This window comes from Vipera berus, assembly GCF_964194415.1.
Source record: "Vipera berus genome assembly, chromosome: 5".
NCBI classification, from domain to species: domain Eukaryota; kingdom Metazoa; phylum Chordata; class Lepidosauria; order Squamata; family Viperidae; genus Vipera; species Vipera berus.
The window spans coordinates 91,828,230-91,844,010 of record NC_138207.1 but is presented as its reverse complement, the minus strand read 5'-3'; the positions used below and the strand labels follow the sequence as shown (position 1 = coordinate 91,844,010).

At 39.1% G+C, this 15,781-nt stretch overlaps 1 protein-coding gene across 1 annotated transcript in view; it reads right to left on the bottom strand.

The window, feature by feature from the left end:
* Window positions 1-15,781, bottom strand: part of PSD (pleckstrin and Sec7 domain containing) — a gene marked incomplete at both ends in the record, with an annotated part of 218,634 nt that overhangs the window by 143,723 nt on the left and 59,130 nt on the right. The window contains 2 exons of the mRNA XM_081328613.1: window positions 4,703-4,792; window positions 11,836-11,894. Coding sequence (XP_081184739.1) covers window positions 4,703-4,792; window positions 11,836-11,894 — 149 coding nt within the window. The remainder of the gene's footprint in view (window positions 1-4,702; window positions 4,793-11,835; window positions 11,895-15,781) is intronic.

Here is a 15,781-nt window from a genome sequence, read left to right as displayed (position 1 = left end):
GCTGCTGGCCCCAGTCTGGTTGCTGATTTAATGGCTGCCAGGGTCCCCACTGCTGCTGGCCCCACCGGTCCTGCTGTATGTTCAGGGATTGCACATTCAGGTCCTGCTGCTGCCACCCTTGCTGTTGTCCTCCCACCAGCTTCTGATCTCCAGGCTTCAGCACCACCCCCAGCTGTTGCAAGGCTTCTATTAGCTGGGGCAAGCTCAGAGGTTGTTGGTCTTTCACTTTTGGGGGTTTCCCAACCTCCCATTTCTGCAGAGGCCCCAGGCTGGGGTCCTCTGTCTCTATGGGTCTGGAGGGCTTGGTAGGGGACTCCTGGGGCTGGCAGGCAATCTGATCTGCAGGCAGGATTTTCCACTCACTCAGATTCTCAATGGCTGATGATTTGACATCTCCTCCCCATTCTGCTTCTGTGGCCTCTTGCTGCATAGTCTGGCCTCCGTATTTTCTACTGGAGTGGTTCCAGTTTGATGATGAGATAAGCTCAGTTATCTGCTGAGGCTTGGAGATTGGCCCAAACTCATCTTCCCACAGAAAACTATTTAAGTTTTCAGAAGTTTCACCAGAAACCAGTCTTTCATTTTCCATCTTGAGGATTCTTCCCTGAATCTTTGCCAGCTTATCTGTCTTACCAGAGACAGCGGCAGTGGTTCAGGACCCCCCTTTGAAAGAAAGCAGATTCTGGCATGATGTCATGGTTTCGATGAATGAGACAATTCAAACAAGTTGCAGAAATATTATTTATCTAAAAGTCTTTGTAATGAAATGAAACATCGGCACTCATGGAGGGATGCCAGAATCTGAAATCTCCTCCCCCCAAACCCATCGTAACACACACACAATCCCTGCCCTTATCTACATGTCATAAATCACATTATCCAATTAGTTTTACATATGAGGTCTCTCCTCCTATTCTGTACGCAGGCTTTCTAATCTTCTCAAAATAGTCTTTAGAAAATTCCCTCCCTTCAAGATTCAAAGTGGAGCAGTTTAAACAAAAGGCTGTCTCTTACATTGTCAGTGCAAAAACATGTCAATGTTTGCAGCATTGATCGGATTCTGACACAGTATCAATTCTTGGTAATTGCCTGGCCAAGTCTCTGCAGTTTTCTTGGTAAGATTTCAGATGTGGTTTGCTCTTACCTTCTTCCTAGGGCTTAAAGAGACCAACCCAAGACCACCTAAGACAAGACTAGAACTCATAATTTCCTGTTTTCTAGCCTTAACCAATGTAGTACACAAACTGGCTCTCTTAAGGTGCTTATTCGTACCTTTAAATATCAATATATTTATTACCGTCTCTTGCAGAATGAAACAACTGGCCGCAGCCATCTCACTCCAGCCACCTCACTCAACCCTCCATTTGTCCCTCCTCAGCTGCCCCTCCCCAGTCATCCCCTCATCCATTCCTTTCCATCCACTCCTCCTCAGCTGCCCCGCCTCATGCAATTCACTACATGAAATAGACAGTCCTACCAACACATGGATTTGCAATTGGCTCACTAACAGCACCCAGTATGTAGTCCTTAATGGAAGTACATCTACATGGAGAGATGCATGCAGTGCGGTACCTCAAAGTTTTGTCTTGGACTCGGTACTCTTCAGCATCTTCATAAATGATCTATCTGGCCTCATGAGGTTAGGATGCTGGGCTAATGATCGGCAGGCTCGCGTTCAAGACCTGGTTGCTGCCGCCAGGAGTGGGTGAACTTCTGTCACATGCTCCAGCTTTTGCTGACCTGGCAGTTTGAAAGTGGGTGACCACAAGTAGATAAATGGGTACCACTTTAGTGGGCAACTTAATAGGGACATGAATAGAACCCCCAATCCAGAAGTTCTTCAGTGCTCCCATCACAACTGTAGTAATAGCATTTAGGATAGAAGGGGGGCTCATCAGATTTGCAGATGTCACTAAGCTGGGGAAAATTGCTGACATTGTGGAAGATAAGCTTAAGTTTCAGAAGGATCTTAAAAGACTTGAGCTTTGGACCCTATCCAACAAGATGCATTCAATGGTAAGAAAAGTAAGGTCCTGAAGATAGACAGGAAAAACCAAATGTATAGGTACAGAATAGGTGATACATGGCTCGACAGTAGTAAATGTGAAAAGAGATCTAAGTGTCATAGTGCACCACCACTTAAGTATGAGCCAGCAATGTGTTTCAGCTGCCAAAAGAACCAATGCAGTTTTAGGCTGCATAAACAGGAATAGCATCAAGAGTGCAAGAAGTGATAATACTGCTTTATACTGCACTAGTAAGGCCTCACTTGAAGTACTGTGTACAGTTCTGGTTACCATGATATAAAACAGATGAGACTCTAGAAAGTGTGCAGAGAAAAGCAAAAAAGCTGGTAAAGGGTCTGGAGGCTAAATTGTATGATGAACAGTTAAGGGAGCTAGGCATGCCTAGCCTGTTGAAGAGAAGGATTAGGGCAGACAGGTTAACTATCTGCCAGTGCTTGAAGGATTGTCACAGAGTAGAGGAGACTGACTTATTCACCAAAGCCTCAGAGGAACAAGAAATAATGGATGGAAGCTTGTTAAAGAAATCCAACCTAAAAGTAAGGAGACATTTTCTGACAATGAGAACAATTAATCAGTGTAATAGCTTGCTTTCTGGAGATGTTCCATCACTGGAGGTTTTGAAAAACAGAATGGACAATTGTTTGACCAGGATGTATAAGGTTTCCTGCCTTGAGCAGGAGGTTGGACTAGAAGACCTTTGAGATCCCTTCCAGCCTCATAATTTTACATTCTATGTTCTTAGCAAAAATGGACAGAAAACTGCAGAATCTCATCTGAGAATTTGATGAGTGTTCATTAATAATTGAAATTATATCCTAAGAAAAGCCAAGACTCTTAAATCTTAATTCAACTATCTGCTAGATATGGGAAAAACTCGGATGCAACTATGGTAATTTAGAATATTTATTGCAAAAAAGATGAAGCCTAACATAACTGTTAAGGATGACTACTGCAGAGCCTTCATGTATTTGTGCTGCAGCATTTAAGCTCTAAGTTTCTTATTCCTATCTTTCCCATTTAACAGATACTCAATGGTTCACTTGATAACATTGAAAAACTCAGATAAGTTTATATAATGATCCTCTCTTAGCACTGTCCACTGATGATGTTATCTAGTTGGGTAATGAAACATCTGCAAGAAAATAGTGGGGTTACTTGATGCTACAAAGAGCACCAAGTAACCCTGAGCTATAAATATTCTCTTCTATCGATCCTCTTTTACCTGGGAACCTGGGACTACCTTCCTTATTGACTTTCTCAACCTCTTTGCTAATATAAATAATTAATTCTGCTTTTTCCACTTTGGCTAGGCTATGGAACAATTTGTCACTGGAGTTTAGACTAATTGCCTTGTTTTTATAGTTCAAGAGTGGGTTTTTAATTTTTTTTCTAGGCCCTTTAGATTTTTGTTTTTAAAAAAAATGGTTTTAATGACATGTTATCACGTTGATATGGTAAATCTCAACTGACCAATGACTTTAGTTGCTCCAGTGGGAATACGAGTACCTAAGGAGAAACATTGATTAAGGTGAAAAGGGGATAGATGCACCTACTACAAATGGCAGAACCCATTGAGGAGTTCTGACAAATTTCAGGTTGATGGAACCTAACTAACTGACTTGGATTTTGTTAATATGGGTATTTGTAAGTTCTTGAGACTCAAAATGAAAATGCATAGTTTATAAATGTTTAAATTAAAAAAAAGACCAATTAAACAGGGTTACAAGCCTTCATTAATCAATATGATACTGATTTAAACCAGGACAATGTTCTAATCTCCTGGATTTTAAATATGAATAGCCTCTAAAAATATAAGTGCTAATAAGTATATGGTTAGATGTTTGGGGGAGATCCAAAAAGCTCTCCATAAAATAATACTAGTCTTCGTGGAAAGAATCATTAACTTGTTCAGGTAGACAAGAAAGCTACTGCACAAAGGTTGCCTATTGAAAATCCACAGTAATAATGACCTTTCCAGAGACATGGATATATTTTCAAACAGAACTTTAACAAGGAAACTGATCTTTTGTTTTGCTATTTTTTAAAAAAACACCTGTTAACATTTAACAAACAAGTAATAAATACACAAAAATATCTGAGTTTTTATAATCACCCTGAAATTTAGAACATTTTATCTCCTACAAGCTTCAAGGGTAATATATGGTGTCCTTAAGGTACAGAAGTGTGAATCTGCCTTATGCCATTCCTTTGGATGTAGGCAGTTTTTTCCTCCGAAACATGAGGTACCAAAGCAGTTTTCCAAAGTATATCAGATTTGAATATACATACAATCTCCCTGTACAAATATTCCTACACATCTATGGAAGCACATTGTATCTCCCCCACACCCAGATTCACTCAAAATCTCTCATCCACAGCAAAATACATATGTACAGAATATATGTACATACATAAAATTTCTCAATGCACATGCACATAGCATACCCGCACATAGTAGGATCTTTGCTAAAAGGAAACAGGGAGCTACCATAAATACTGTAGTTGCAGGTAGGTTTGTTCTTGAAAATGTAGTTCAAAATGGATATACTCTCTGGAATAATAAAAAAAAACCTCTTGGAGTTGCCAGATCTTGGGAACTAGCTTAGTAAAAGTGACAAGCAACATTTTCCCTTATACTGCACTGTTTTTCCAGGAAGAGTTCTAGATGGATTTACCTTGAGTAGTTCTCTGGGGAAATCACTACCTTGATTGAGACCTTCCAGATTCTCAATGAAATCTGAACAAGACATTCGCTTCCCAATGTTCTATAAGGAGGAAGAGAGGAAAGAAGGAAAAGTGACTAGCTCATATGTTTAGCAAGACTATTTCAATTACATATTCTGGGAAAAATATGTCACAAAATATGGTAGTGGGTGGTGTGGCTTTTTTTTTTTAGAAAAAAAATATAAGTATAAAACTTTATCAAGGATAACGATACCTTGGTGGAACTCCTTTCTGTAGCAGCAATTTAGATCTGAATGAATGAAATGTTTTAATACCCCTCAAAATTAAAAAAATTAAAATAGGTCATTAAGAATGAATTTTGGAAGGTTATTTGGGGCATTAGAGCTTATGTTTGATGCAGAAACTCTTTGTGTTCATAAAACATACTTAACAAGGAAAATTAATATGTATATATGAATTCTAGCAGATTGGTTAGTGTTAACCTTGACTAACTTAATGGTTAGGCTATTGTACAAACCGAATCTGGTCAGCGCAAAATGTGAACACAGGAAACGGGTGAATCCAGGTTAAAATTTTATGTAAATGCAGTTTACAAGTGTTACTATAAGAACAAAGGGTGAAGCAAAGCTTACTCAGCAAAAGAACAATATCCCCCTATTCTTATTTAAGCACATATAGCAATAGCACTTATATACCACTTCACAATGCTTTACAGCCCTCTCTCAGTGGTTTATAGAGTTAGCATATTGCCCCCAACAATCTGGGTCCTCAGTTTACCGACCTTGGAAGGATGGAAGGTTGAGTCATCCTTGAGCCGCTGAGAATTGAACAGTTGAACTGCTGGCAGCCATCAGTCAGCAGAAGTAGCCTGCAGTACTGCATTCTAACCACTGTACCACCTTGGCTCTTTTTTTTAATTGAAAAGTTTTACAATACATTTTATCTTTAACAATCCCTCCCCCCCTCCCTCCACCCACCCCTACCTAACCCTCCCTATCCCTACCCCCCCTACCCCCCTACCCCCCGACTTCCCAGAGCTAAGTACAAGGTAAAAAAACAAAAAACAATCATAAACAACCATATGCTAACAACAATAAACTATTAAGTCTATCGCACTCTAGCTCATATGAGATGACTACAAGCAATACTAATATACAAAGGGAAAAAAAACTTATTCAAATGCTAAATGAAACTTTTTAGTCCCATATTTGTTCTGGATATAATCAATCCACTTTTTCCACTCCATAATATAACGTTGTTGCGAGTGATCTTTCAAATAAGCCGAAATCTTTGCCATTTCGGCCAGGTTAGAAACTTTTAAAGTCCATTCTTCTATAGTCAGGAGTTCCTGCTTCTTCCAATATTGTCCTATTAAGAGTCTTGCTGCTGTAATTAAATTCAACATCAGCTTAATGTCCACAACAGTAGCGTCTGTAATTATACCCAATAAGAACAATTGCGGAGAAAACTTTATCCTTTGCTTGAAGATCTTCTGCATATTCCACCAAATTTTTATCCAAAAAGCCTTAACCTTTTTACAGGTCCACCATATATGAAAATACGTTGCATCTTCGCCAACACATCTCCAACATTTAGGTTGATAGTTCGGATACATACTTGCAAGGATCTAAATGCCACCTATAAAACATTTTATAAAAGTTCTCCCTTAAATTTTGGGCTTGTGTAAATTTTACGTTCCTCACCCAGATCTTTTCCCAAGTGTCCATTGTAATAACTTCCTGAATATTTTGAGCCCATTTTATCATGCAGTCTTTAACAAGTTCTGTTTCTGAATCAATGTCTATCAATGCAAGATAAATCCGTTTGATATGTGCTGGACCCTGGTTTCTAATTTGCTTTACCAAATTTTCATCAGTCATTGAGAAACCAATTTTCTGGTCTTCTTTCCACCTGGCCCGTAATTGACCATATTGAAACCAAGTTTGAACGACCTTCTCATCTCGCAGAAGATTGTACGGCTTCAAACACCAGACGTTCCTCTCCAAACTTAAGATCTCCTTGTACGTAGTCACATCATGTTTGAAGCCAACATTTATGTTTTCTATTGCATGTTTTGGGATTGCCCACAATGGTATCTTGTAGTCTAACTTATGTCTATACTTCTTCCAAACTCTCAACAATGCCTGTCTTAAAATATGCACTTTAAACACATTATCTACCTTCTTATCATACAACAAATATGCATGCCAGCCAAATAACAAGTCGTGGCCCTCAAGATTTAATAATCTCCCTTGTGTCAAATTAATCCAATCACTTATTCCTGACAACGCAGCAGCTTCATAATATAATTTAAGATTGGGCATTTTAAGACCACCTCTTTCACGCGTATCCTGCATAATCTTAAGTTTAACTCGTGGCCTTTTCCCTGCCCACACAAATTTATTGATACCCCGTTGCCATTCTTCCAGATTAGAGTCTTTTTTAAGAATAGGTATCATTTGAAATAAAAATAAAAATTTAGGCAGGACATTCATTTTCACTGCTGCAATTCTTCCCAGTAAAGACAATTGCAATTTTTCCCAGCTCTCCAATTCTTTTTGAATTTTTCCCCATAACTTTTCATAATTATTTTTATATAACTTTGCATTTGAGGGTGACAAATACACCCCCAAATATTTGACCCTTTTAACAATCTCAAATCCAGTTAATCCTTCTAAAAGGGCCTTTTGCGATACTGTCATGTTTTTGGCTAAAATTTTAGTTTTTTGTACATTAACCTTAAATCCAGAAACCTTCCCATATTGCATTATTATCTCCATCAGGTCCACAACAGAGTTTTCTGGCTGGGTCACCGTAACAACCAGATCGTCTGCAAACGCCCTCAATCTATAATCCTGATCTCTAATTTGAATACCCTTAATTTTTTCCGAATTCCGTATTTTTATCAATAATATCTCCAATGTTGAAACAAATAATAGAGGTGATAACAGACACCCTTGTCTTGTGCCCTTCTCAATATTGCATACTTCAGTCAAACTATTATTTACTATTATTCGGGCAGTTTGCTTTTGATATAATGCCCTAATTGGTTGTAAAAATTTATCCCCAAAATTCATTTTATCTAGAACTTTCATCAAAAATTGCCAATCCAGTTGATCAAAAGTTTTTTCAGCATCTAGAAAGATTAACGCCGCAGGGATCTGGTTGTTCCTTTCCAAAAACTCCACCACATCAACTATATGCCTCACATTATTTTTCATTTGTCTACCACTAATAAACCCAGTTTGATCCCCATGAATCATCTGTTGCAAAACCTTCATCAATCTATTAGCTAAAACCTTAGCAAATATCTTGTAGTCTGTATTTAAAAGTGATATTGGTCTGTAATTTCTTACTTGGGTAACATCCTGATCTTCCTTCGGAATCAAGGAAATAAAAGCAGTTCTTCAAGACGGAGGCACCCTTCCTCCCCTCTGAATTGTCTGAAACAATTCCCTTAATGGCTTTATCAGCTCCAATTGTAGATTTTTGTAATAGACCGCAGTCAGTCCGTCCATACCTGGCGCTTTGTCCACCTTCAATTGCTTAATTGCTAAAAGAATTTCTTCTTCTGTTATCAATTGATTAATCTCTTCCTTTTGTTCTTGTGTAAGAACCGGGATGCTAGCATTCTTCAAATATACATCAATATCTGTTTCATTAATCTTATCCTTAACATATAATTTGGAATAAAAGTCCACAAAGGCTTCCTTAATAAGATCCTGTTGAAACACAACCTTGCCTTTATGTTCAATTTTATCTATGTTAGAAGCCCTTTGTTTTTTCCTTAACCTGTAAGCTAACCACCTACCTGGTTTATTGGCATTACAAAAAGTGTTATGCCTAGCAAACCGTAAATTAGTTGCCACCTGATCAGCCATCAACTTATCAAATTGTCCTCTTAGCAAGTTAATAACCTCTTTAATCTTCACATCCGATGGATTCAAAGTTAGGGCCCTTTCTTTTTCCCTAATTTCATTCTCCAGTTCTTTCCTCCTAACTTCCAAATTACGTCTGTATTTATTATTCATATATATTAACACCCCTCTCATATAGGCTTTGCTAGCATCCCAAACCATGTCCATAGAAGTATCCTTGTTCATATTAATTTCAAAAAAGTCCTTCATCTGTTTTTTGCATTCTTCCACATTTCTCTGATTTCTAAACAAATTCTCATTTACGCGCCAGGAGCGCCTATCTCTATTGTCCTTGTTGATCTCTAACCAGACTGGACTATGGTCAGATATAGTTCTTGCACAGATCTTTATCTTCTTAATCCTAGAAAAAAAATCATTAGTCAGTAATATAAAATCAATCCTAGAAAAAGATTGGTGTCTATCAGAAAAAAAAAGTATAATCCTTTTCATGTAAATGTGTTTCTCGCCAAATGTCTCGCAATTCCAGATCATCCTTCATTTCAAAAAAAGATTTAGGCAATCTAGCATGACTCGGGGCATGTTTAAAAAAACCAGATTTGTCCAGCTGTACATCCAAGACACCATTCCAATCTCCCATAAAAATAAAAGATTTATAATCCAACTGGGTAATCTTTGTATGTAGTGAACTATAAAAGTCAGCTTGTTGTTGATTAGGAGCATACAGTCCAACTAAAAGCGTTTTTTTGCCTTCTAACAGCAAATCTATCATAACATATCTTCCTTGTTTATCTACTTCAATTAGTTCCACTGTCAGAGTATTCTTAACATAAATAACCACTCCATTTTTCTTATTCATTGCAGAAGCAATAAATTGCGTACCCAACCTTGAATTCAACAAATACTTTTGGTCCATAACCCTAATATGCGTTTCTTGCAAGCAGATAACGTCAGTCTTAAATTGTTTTAAATATTGAAAAACTTTCTTTCTCTTCTGTGGTGAGTTTAATCCATTAACATTCCAGGTTAGGAACTTAGTCGCCATTCTTGGCATCCCGAAGCTTCTGGAGCACGTCTGCCAGGACCCCTTTAACTTCCTTAGGCCACGCCCCTCCCACAGCTTCGCTATAGGTACGCTTTAGAGGTGCCATAACTTTCTGCTGATCTTGCTCTTGCTCTTGTCTCACTCGTCTTAAGGTGGCACGTGTCATCCTCTGCTCTCTAGCAGCTGCAGATGAAACTGTAATTTGATCCCCTCCAGTACCATTCTCCTCTGTCTGTATTCCTTCAGCGTCTTGAGGCTTTCCCTCGCCATTTCCCTTTACAGATTCCAAAAGTGGTGGAGGGGTTGCTTTTAAAACTTTACTGTAAAAATCATGTGCCTGAGTCACTGTGACCAAACGGTGTCTCTTGCCTTCATGCATCACCACCATGCCCACTGGAATCTCCCATCTAAACTTGATGTCACATTTCTTAAGTTCCTGTGCCAAAAAAGCAAAATCTTTCCTTCTCCTTAAAATTCTTGGAGGAATCTCTTTTAAAACCAAAACTTCTTGCTCAGCAACCACAAGCTTAGTATCATAAGAAACTTGGATAACTTCATTCCTAATTGCTCTCTTTGTAAAGTAAACCACCACATCTCTAGGTAACTTCCTCTGCCCTGCAATCCATGAGTTCACACGAAAGATTTTGTCTATACTTCCCTCAATTTCAGCTGCTGACTGTCCCAGTACCGCTTCCAAAGCCTCTGAGACCAACTGCTTTAAATCTTCTTTAGGATTCTCTTTTAAGCCTCTGATTCTGATAGCAAACTCCATCTGATGGTACTGGATGAGGGTCAAATCTCCATCCATTTTATCCATTGTATTTTCATTCCCTAATACTTTTGCTTTTAATATGGAATTCTTTTGACTAAGATCCTCCATTTTTTCATCCAAACATTGAACACATACGACCACACCTTCAATTGCAGGCAAGATGTCTGCCCTCATTGCACTAAACTTTTCTTCCATCTTCTCCTCCAGTTTCTCCTCCAGCTTTTCCATCTTTTCATCCATCATATCTGACATTAATTGTAAATGCTTTTCGAAGGCATCCTGTAAATCCTTAAGCGTCAATGCCGGAGCAGGTGCAGGAGGAAGCAAAGCTTGCAACGAGGTCTGTTGCACCGGGGAAGCCCCCGCACTCCGGAGAACTTTGGAGGTTTTAGTCGCCATCTTCCCCCACTTTCACTTACTGCACACTTTCACTTTTAAAAGCCATAAAGTCCATTGAACTAGAGAGTAAAAGTCCACTTCACCTTGACCTCCTGTACCGCTCTGCCTGCGTCTTCACACTCGAGAGTCTTTCCTTCTGGCAGGGGTGGTTGCTAACGCTTGGTTCTGCTCCAAAATACACGGAGCAGAAGCGCTGCGCAGCCCGGAGCAGACCCAGGCTTCGGGGGGGCTCGATCCTTCAGCCGCCCAAACTTAAAGCTCAGGCGGCCCCGGAGAGCTCAACCCCTACCTGGGGCCTCACCCCCTCCTCTTCTCCCGGGGAGGGGGCTTCCGAATCACCAAAACAGCTGATCGGCGCTGTTTTCAGCAATTCAACAAAGCCGCGGAGCGGACAGCCCGGAGATGGCTGTCTTCAGCGTCGCGTCGCCACCGGAAGTCCCCACCTTGGCTCTTTTTATAACAGAATAATGTAATTGGAAGGGAGCTTGGAAGTCTTATAGTCCAGAAAGTTCAGAAAGCCTATTTAATATGGAAGAAGGCTAAAAAGGCACATGAAACAAAATAGTGCTTGTCCATCATTTTAGAAGAAATTCATTATTTTTTATACTTAAGATTTTCCCCAGCATAAGCTTGCCAATCTTTCCTATAATATATTCAAACCTCCCCCACAACCCAGCACCAAGTAGTTTTTTGCTGATCGTTATGTGCCTCACAGTAGAGACCATTTTGCTGCAGAAGTAGAAATCTGGTAGCAAAATAGTGTTTTTCAAAAGAAAATAAAATGAGTCCTCCTCCATGTGAATATTCTGACTGCAGGAGAAGCCAGATGGAGTTGGCAACCTGCAGGGCTTGAAATTGTCTCCTGGAGAATCACCCCTACCCAACCAGCCCTGTGATTCTGTGTCTTCATGTCATTTATCTTTTGGCTCCTGGAGAGAACAGATCCATCCAGCAGCCAGTATTCTTTTTCTTTTTCACTACATTCATCTCAATGCATCAGGTTGGGTGACTTAAAGATCAGGAGGCACTTACGTGTCCATGAAGGTCTGTATTTAAAAGCATCAAAGCACAAGCCAGAGTGTGGGCTCCATCTGTGGCACAAGCACCAAAGAGAAATAATCAGTTTGGGCATTTCTTATTGTACTTATTGTTAATTAACTTATAACATGAGGTCCTCAATGGAGAAAAAAATCTTATTTACTTTTATATATATATATATATATATATATATATATATATATATATATGGATCTTCAGTCATTCGGGTTTCCTCCCGCGTAGAACTAAAGGTGTAGTGGACCTACACCTTTAGTTCTACGCGGGAGGAAACCCGAATGACTGAAGATCCACATATAAACACCCGCGAAAACCTCAGAAAACAATATATATATATATATATATATATATATATATATATATATATATATATATATATATATATATATATATATATATATATATATATATATATATATATATATATATATATATATATATATATATATATAAAATGGAAGTAAAGCTGTTAAATCCTTCTTGCACCTATTGTTACAATGGATATTTGGAAGAAAAGTGATATTTTTTTAATACTTCACAAAAACAATTCCTAAGAAATAGTTTGAAGGTTCTTTGAAGGATAATTTTCATTAGCATTAATAATGAGTTAGAATTGCCTTTCAAATTTTCCACCCAAAGGTGTATGGGTATTTTCACCTTCAAAGTACTCCAGTTCTGGAATAATGGGACCAAATATAGAGAGTTCTTGTATAAGTGCCTGTTGCCACCACTTATATGACTTGCAGATATTAAAGGCATTATAAATGTCCAGTGTTTTCTTCTGAAAGTAACAGACATAATGTAGCAAGATATTTCTAGCTTGAATACTAAAATTATTTAGCTGAAGTCAACAGAAGGATCCAAGCCTTCATATGCATAGAGTAAATAAAGGTAAAATATTTTAGAATCCAGCCTCTTCCTCATGTATCTTCCTGCAAGCAGAAGGAACTGTCTTGTACATGATGCAAAACGAAGACCCTCCATCTGTTACCGCCAGTGTTTTGTTTCAATTAGAATAGAGCTGGAAGGGACCTTGGAGGTCTTCCATTCCAACTCCCTGCTCAAGCAGGAGAACGTATACTATTTCAGACAACTGACTGTCCAGTCTCTTCTTAAAAACCTCCAATGATGAAGCACCTTCAGCTTCTGGAGGCAAGCTGTTCCACTGGTTAATTGTTCTCACTGTTAGGAAGTTTCTCTTTAGTTCCAGGTTGCTTCACTCCTTGATTAGTTTCAACCATTGTTTCTTGTCCTGCCCTCTGGTGTTTTGGTGAATAATGTGACCCCCTCTTCTTTGTGTAAGGTAAGGTAAAGGTTCCCCCGCGCATGCATGCTAGTCGTTTCCGGCTCTAGGGGCCAGTGCTCATCTCCGTTTCAAAGCCGAAGGGCCAGCGCTTGTCCGAGGACGTCTCCATGGTCATGTGGACAGCATGACTTAGATGCCAAAGGTGCACAGAACGCTGTTACCTTCCCACCGTAGTGGTCCCTATTTTTCTACTTGCATTCTTACATGCTTTCGAACTGCTAGGTTGGCAGAAGCTGGGACAAGTAACAGGCGCTCACTGTTACGCGGCACTCGGGATTTGACCCACCAAACTGCCGACCTTCTGATCGACAAGCTCAGCGTCCTAACCCACTGAGCCACTGCGTCCGATCCTTCTTTGTGGGAGCCCCTCAAATACTGGAATACTGCTATCATGTCCCCTCTAGTCCTTCTGTTTTCTAGACTAGCCAAACTGAAATTCTGCAACTGTTTTTCATATGTTTTCATCTCCAGGCCTTTAATCATTTTAGTTGCTCTTCTTTGCACTTTTTCCAAAGTCTGAACATCTTTTTTGTAATGGGGTGACCAAAACTGGATCTGGTATTCCAGGTGTGGTCTTACTAAGCAATATTAATATTTCATGTGATTTTGATTTGATGCCTCTGTTTATGGGCTTCCAGTCTGCTATTTATTTATTTTGTATGACTGCCTAATTGACTCTGGTTTGCTAGCATCCAATTAAAAACAAACAACAACTAAATTACCAGTACAAATTAAAACATATGGCTGGGATAGCTCATGCATCTATTCCAATAACTCTGCTAAAAGAGATCCATTTAACTTTCTGGCCCAGTCATCAAGGAAAAAATAACTGATTTTAGCATTTTATAAAAAGCTGCTGGGGTTGGGGCCATCCAGATCTCTGTTCCACCAGGGAAATCATCTTGAGCTCATACGGGGAGCCATTCTTGGCAGTGCTTTATTCCACCTCAACCAATGTTGCACACATAGGTTATGAGACTGAATGCTAGCGCTCTAGAGCAGTAGAACAGTGTCTGACTAAATAGAAGATGTTTACACACTGAAAAAGAAAAACAAGAAATCCAAGAAGAAACCAGCATGATTGCACAAAAATCTCTCTGATAAACTGAAAGACAAAAAGGACAAGTACAAAAAATTGAAAGAGGCACACATAACTAAGGCTGATTATCAGCTGACAAGCAGAACTTGCAAAGATGAAATCAGAAAAGCAAAGGCTCAGAATGAACAAAGACTTGCAACAGAAATCAAGAATAATAAAAAAGTTTCTTTAACATATTAATAATAAGAAAAAAGTCAAGTCACTATATCTTTCAAAACTCCTGGAGCACCGGGGAAGTACCTGATGATTGGAAAAGGGCTGATGTGGTTCCCTTCTTCAAGAAAGGGAAAAAAAAACCAGACCCAGGAACCTACACACCAATCAGTCTAGCATCAATACCTGGGAAGATCCTGAAAAGATAATCAAAAAACAGATCTTCAAACAACTAGAAGCAAACAAAGTTATAACTGGTAGCCAGCATTGGTTTGTTAAAAACAGATCATGCCAAACCAATCCTTTTTCATTCTTTGATAAAGTGACCAAATTAGCAGACCAGCAAAACACTGGACATAGTATATTGAGATTTCAGTAAGGTATTCAACAAAGTAGATCACAATCTACTGCTTGGTAAGCTAGAAAAAGGTGGAATAGACAACATCACCACCAGATGAATTTGTAGCTGGCTGACAAACCATACTCAATGAGTAGTCCTCAATAGTACTACATCCACATGGTAAGAAATAAGCAGTGGGGTACCACAAGGCTCTGTCTTATGCTCAGCACTCTTCAATATCTTTATCAATGACTTAGATGAGGGAATAAAAGGGGAATTCATCAAATTTGCAAAGAACACTAAACTGGCAGGAATAGCCAACACCCCAGAAGACAAGCACAGGATTCAAAAAGATCTTGACCAGCTTGAACAATTGGCCCTATCCAACAAAATGAAATTTAATGTGGAGAAAAGCAAAATTTTACATTTAAGGCAGAAAAAAATCAAAGATATAAGTACAGATTAGGTGAGACCTGGCTTAAAAACGTAACCGTGAGAGGGACCTTGGAGTCCTAGTGGACGATCACTTAACTATGAGCCAACAATGTGCAGCAGCAGCCAAAAAAGCTAATACAATCCTGGGTTGAATAAATAGAAGCATAGACACAAGATCACACAAAGTATTAGTATCGCTAGTGAGAGCACACTTGGAATACTGCAACCACTTTTGGGCACCATGCCACAAAAAAGATATTGAGTCTTTGGAAAAAGTTCAGAGAAGAGCAACTAAAATGACCAAAGGCCTGGAGACTAAAATATATGAAGAACAGCTGCAGGACTTGGGTTTGGCTTGTGTAATGAAAAGAAGAAACAGGGATGACATGATAGTGGTATTCAAGTATTTGAGGGTCTGCCACAAAGAAGAGGGGGTCAAATTATTTTCAAAAGCACTGGAAGGCAGGACAAGAAACAATGGTTGGAAACTGACCAAAGAGAGAAGCAACCTGGAATTAAGGAGAAAGTTCCTAACAGTGAGGATAATCAACCAGTGGAACAGCTTGCCCCCAGAAATCATGGGTGCTCC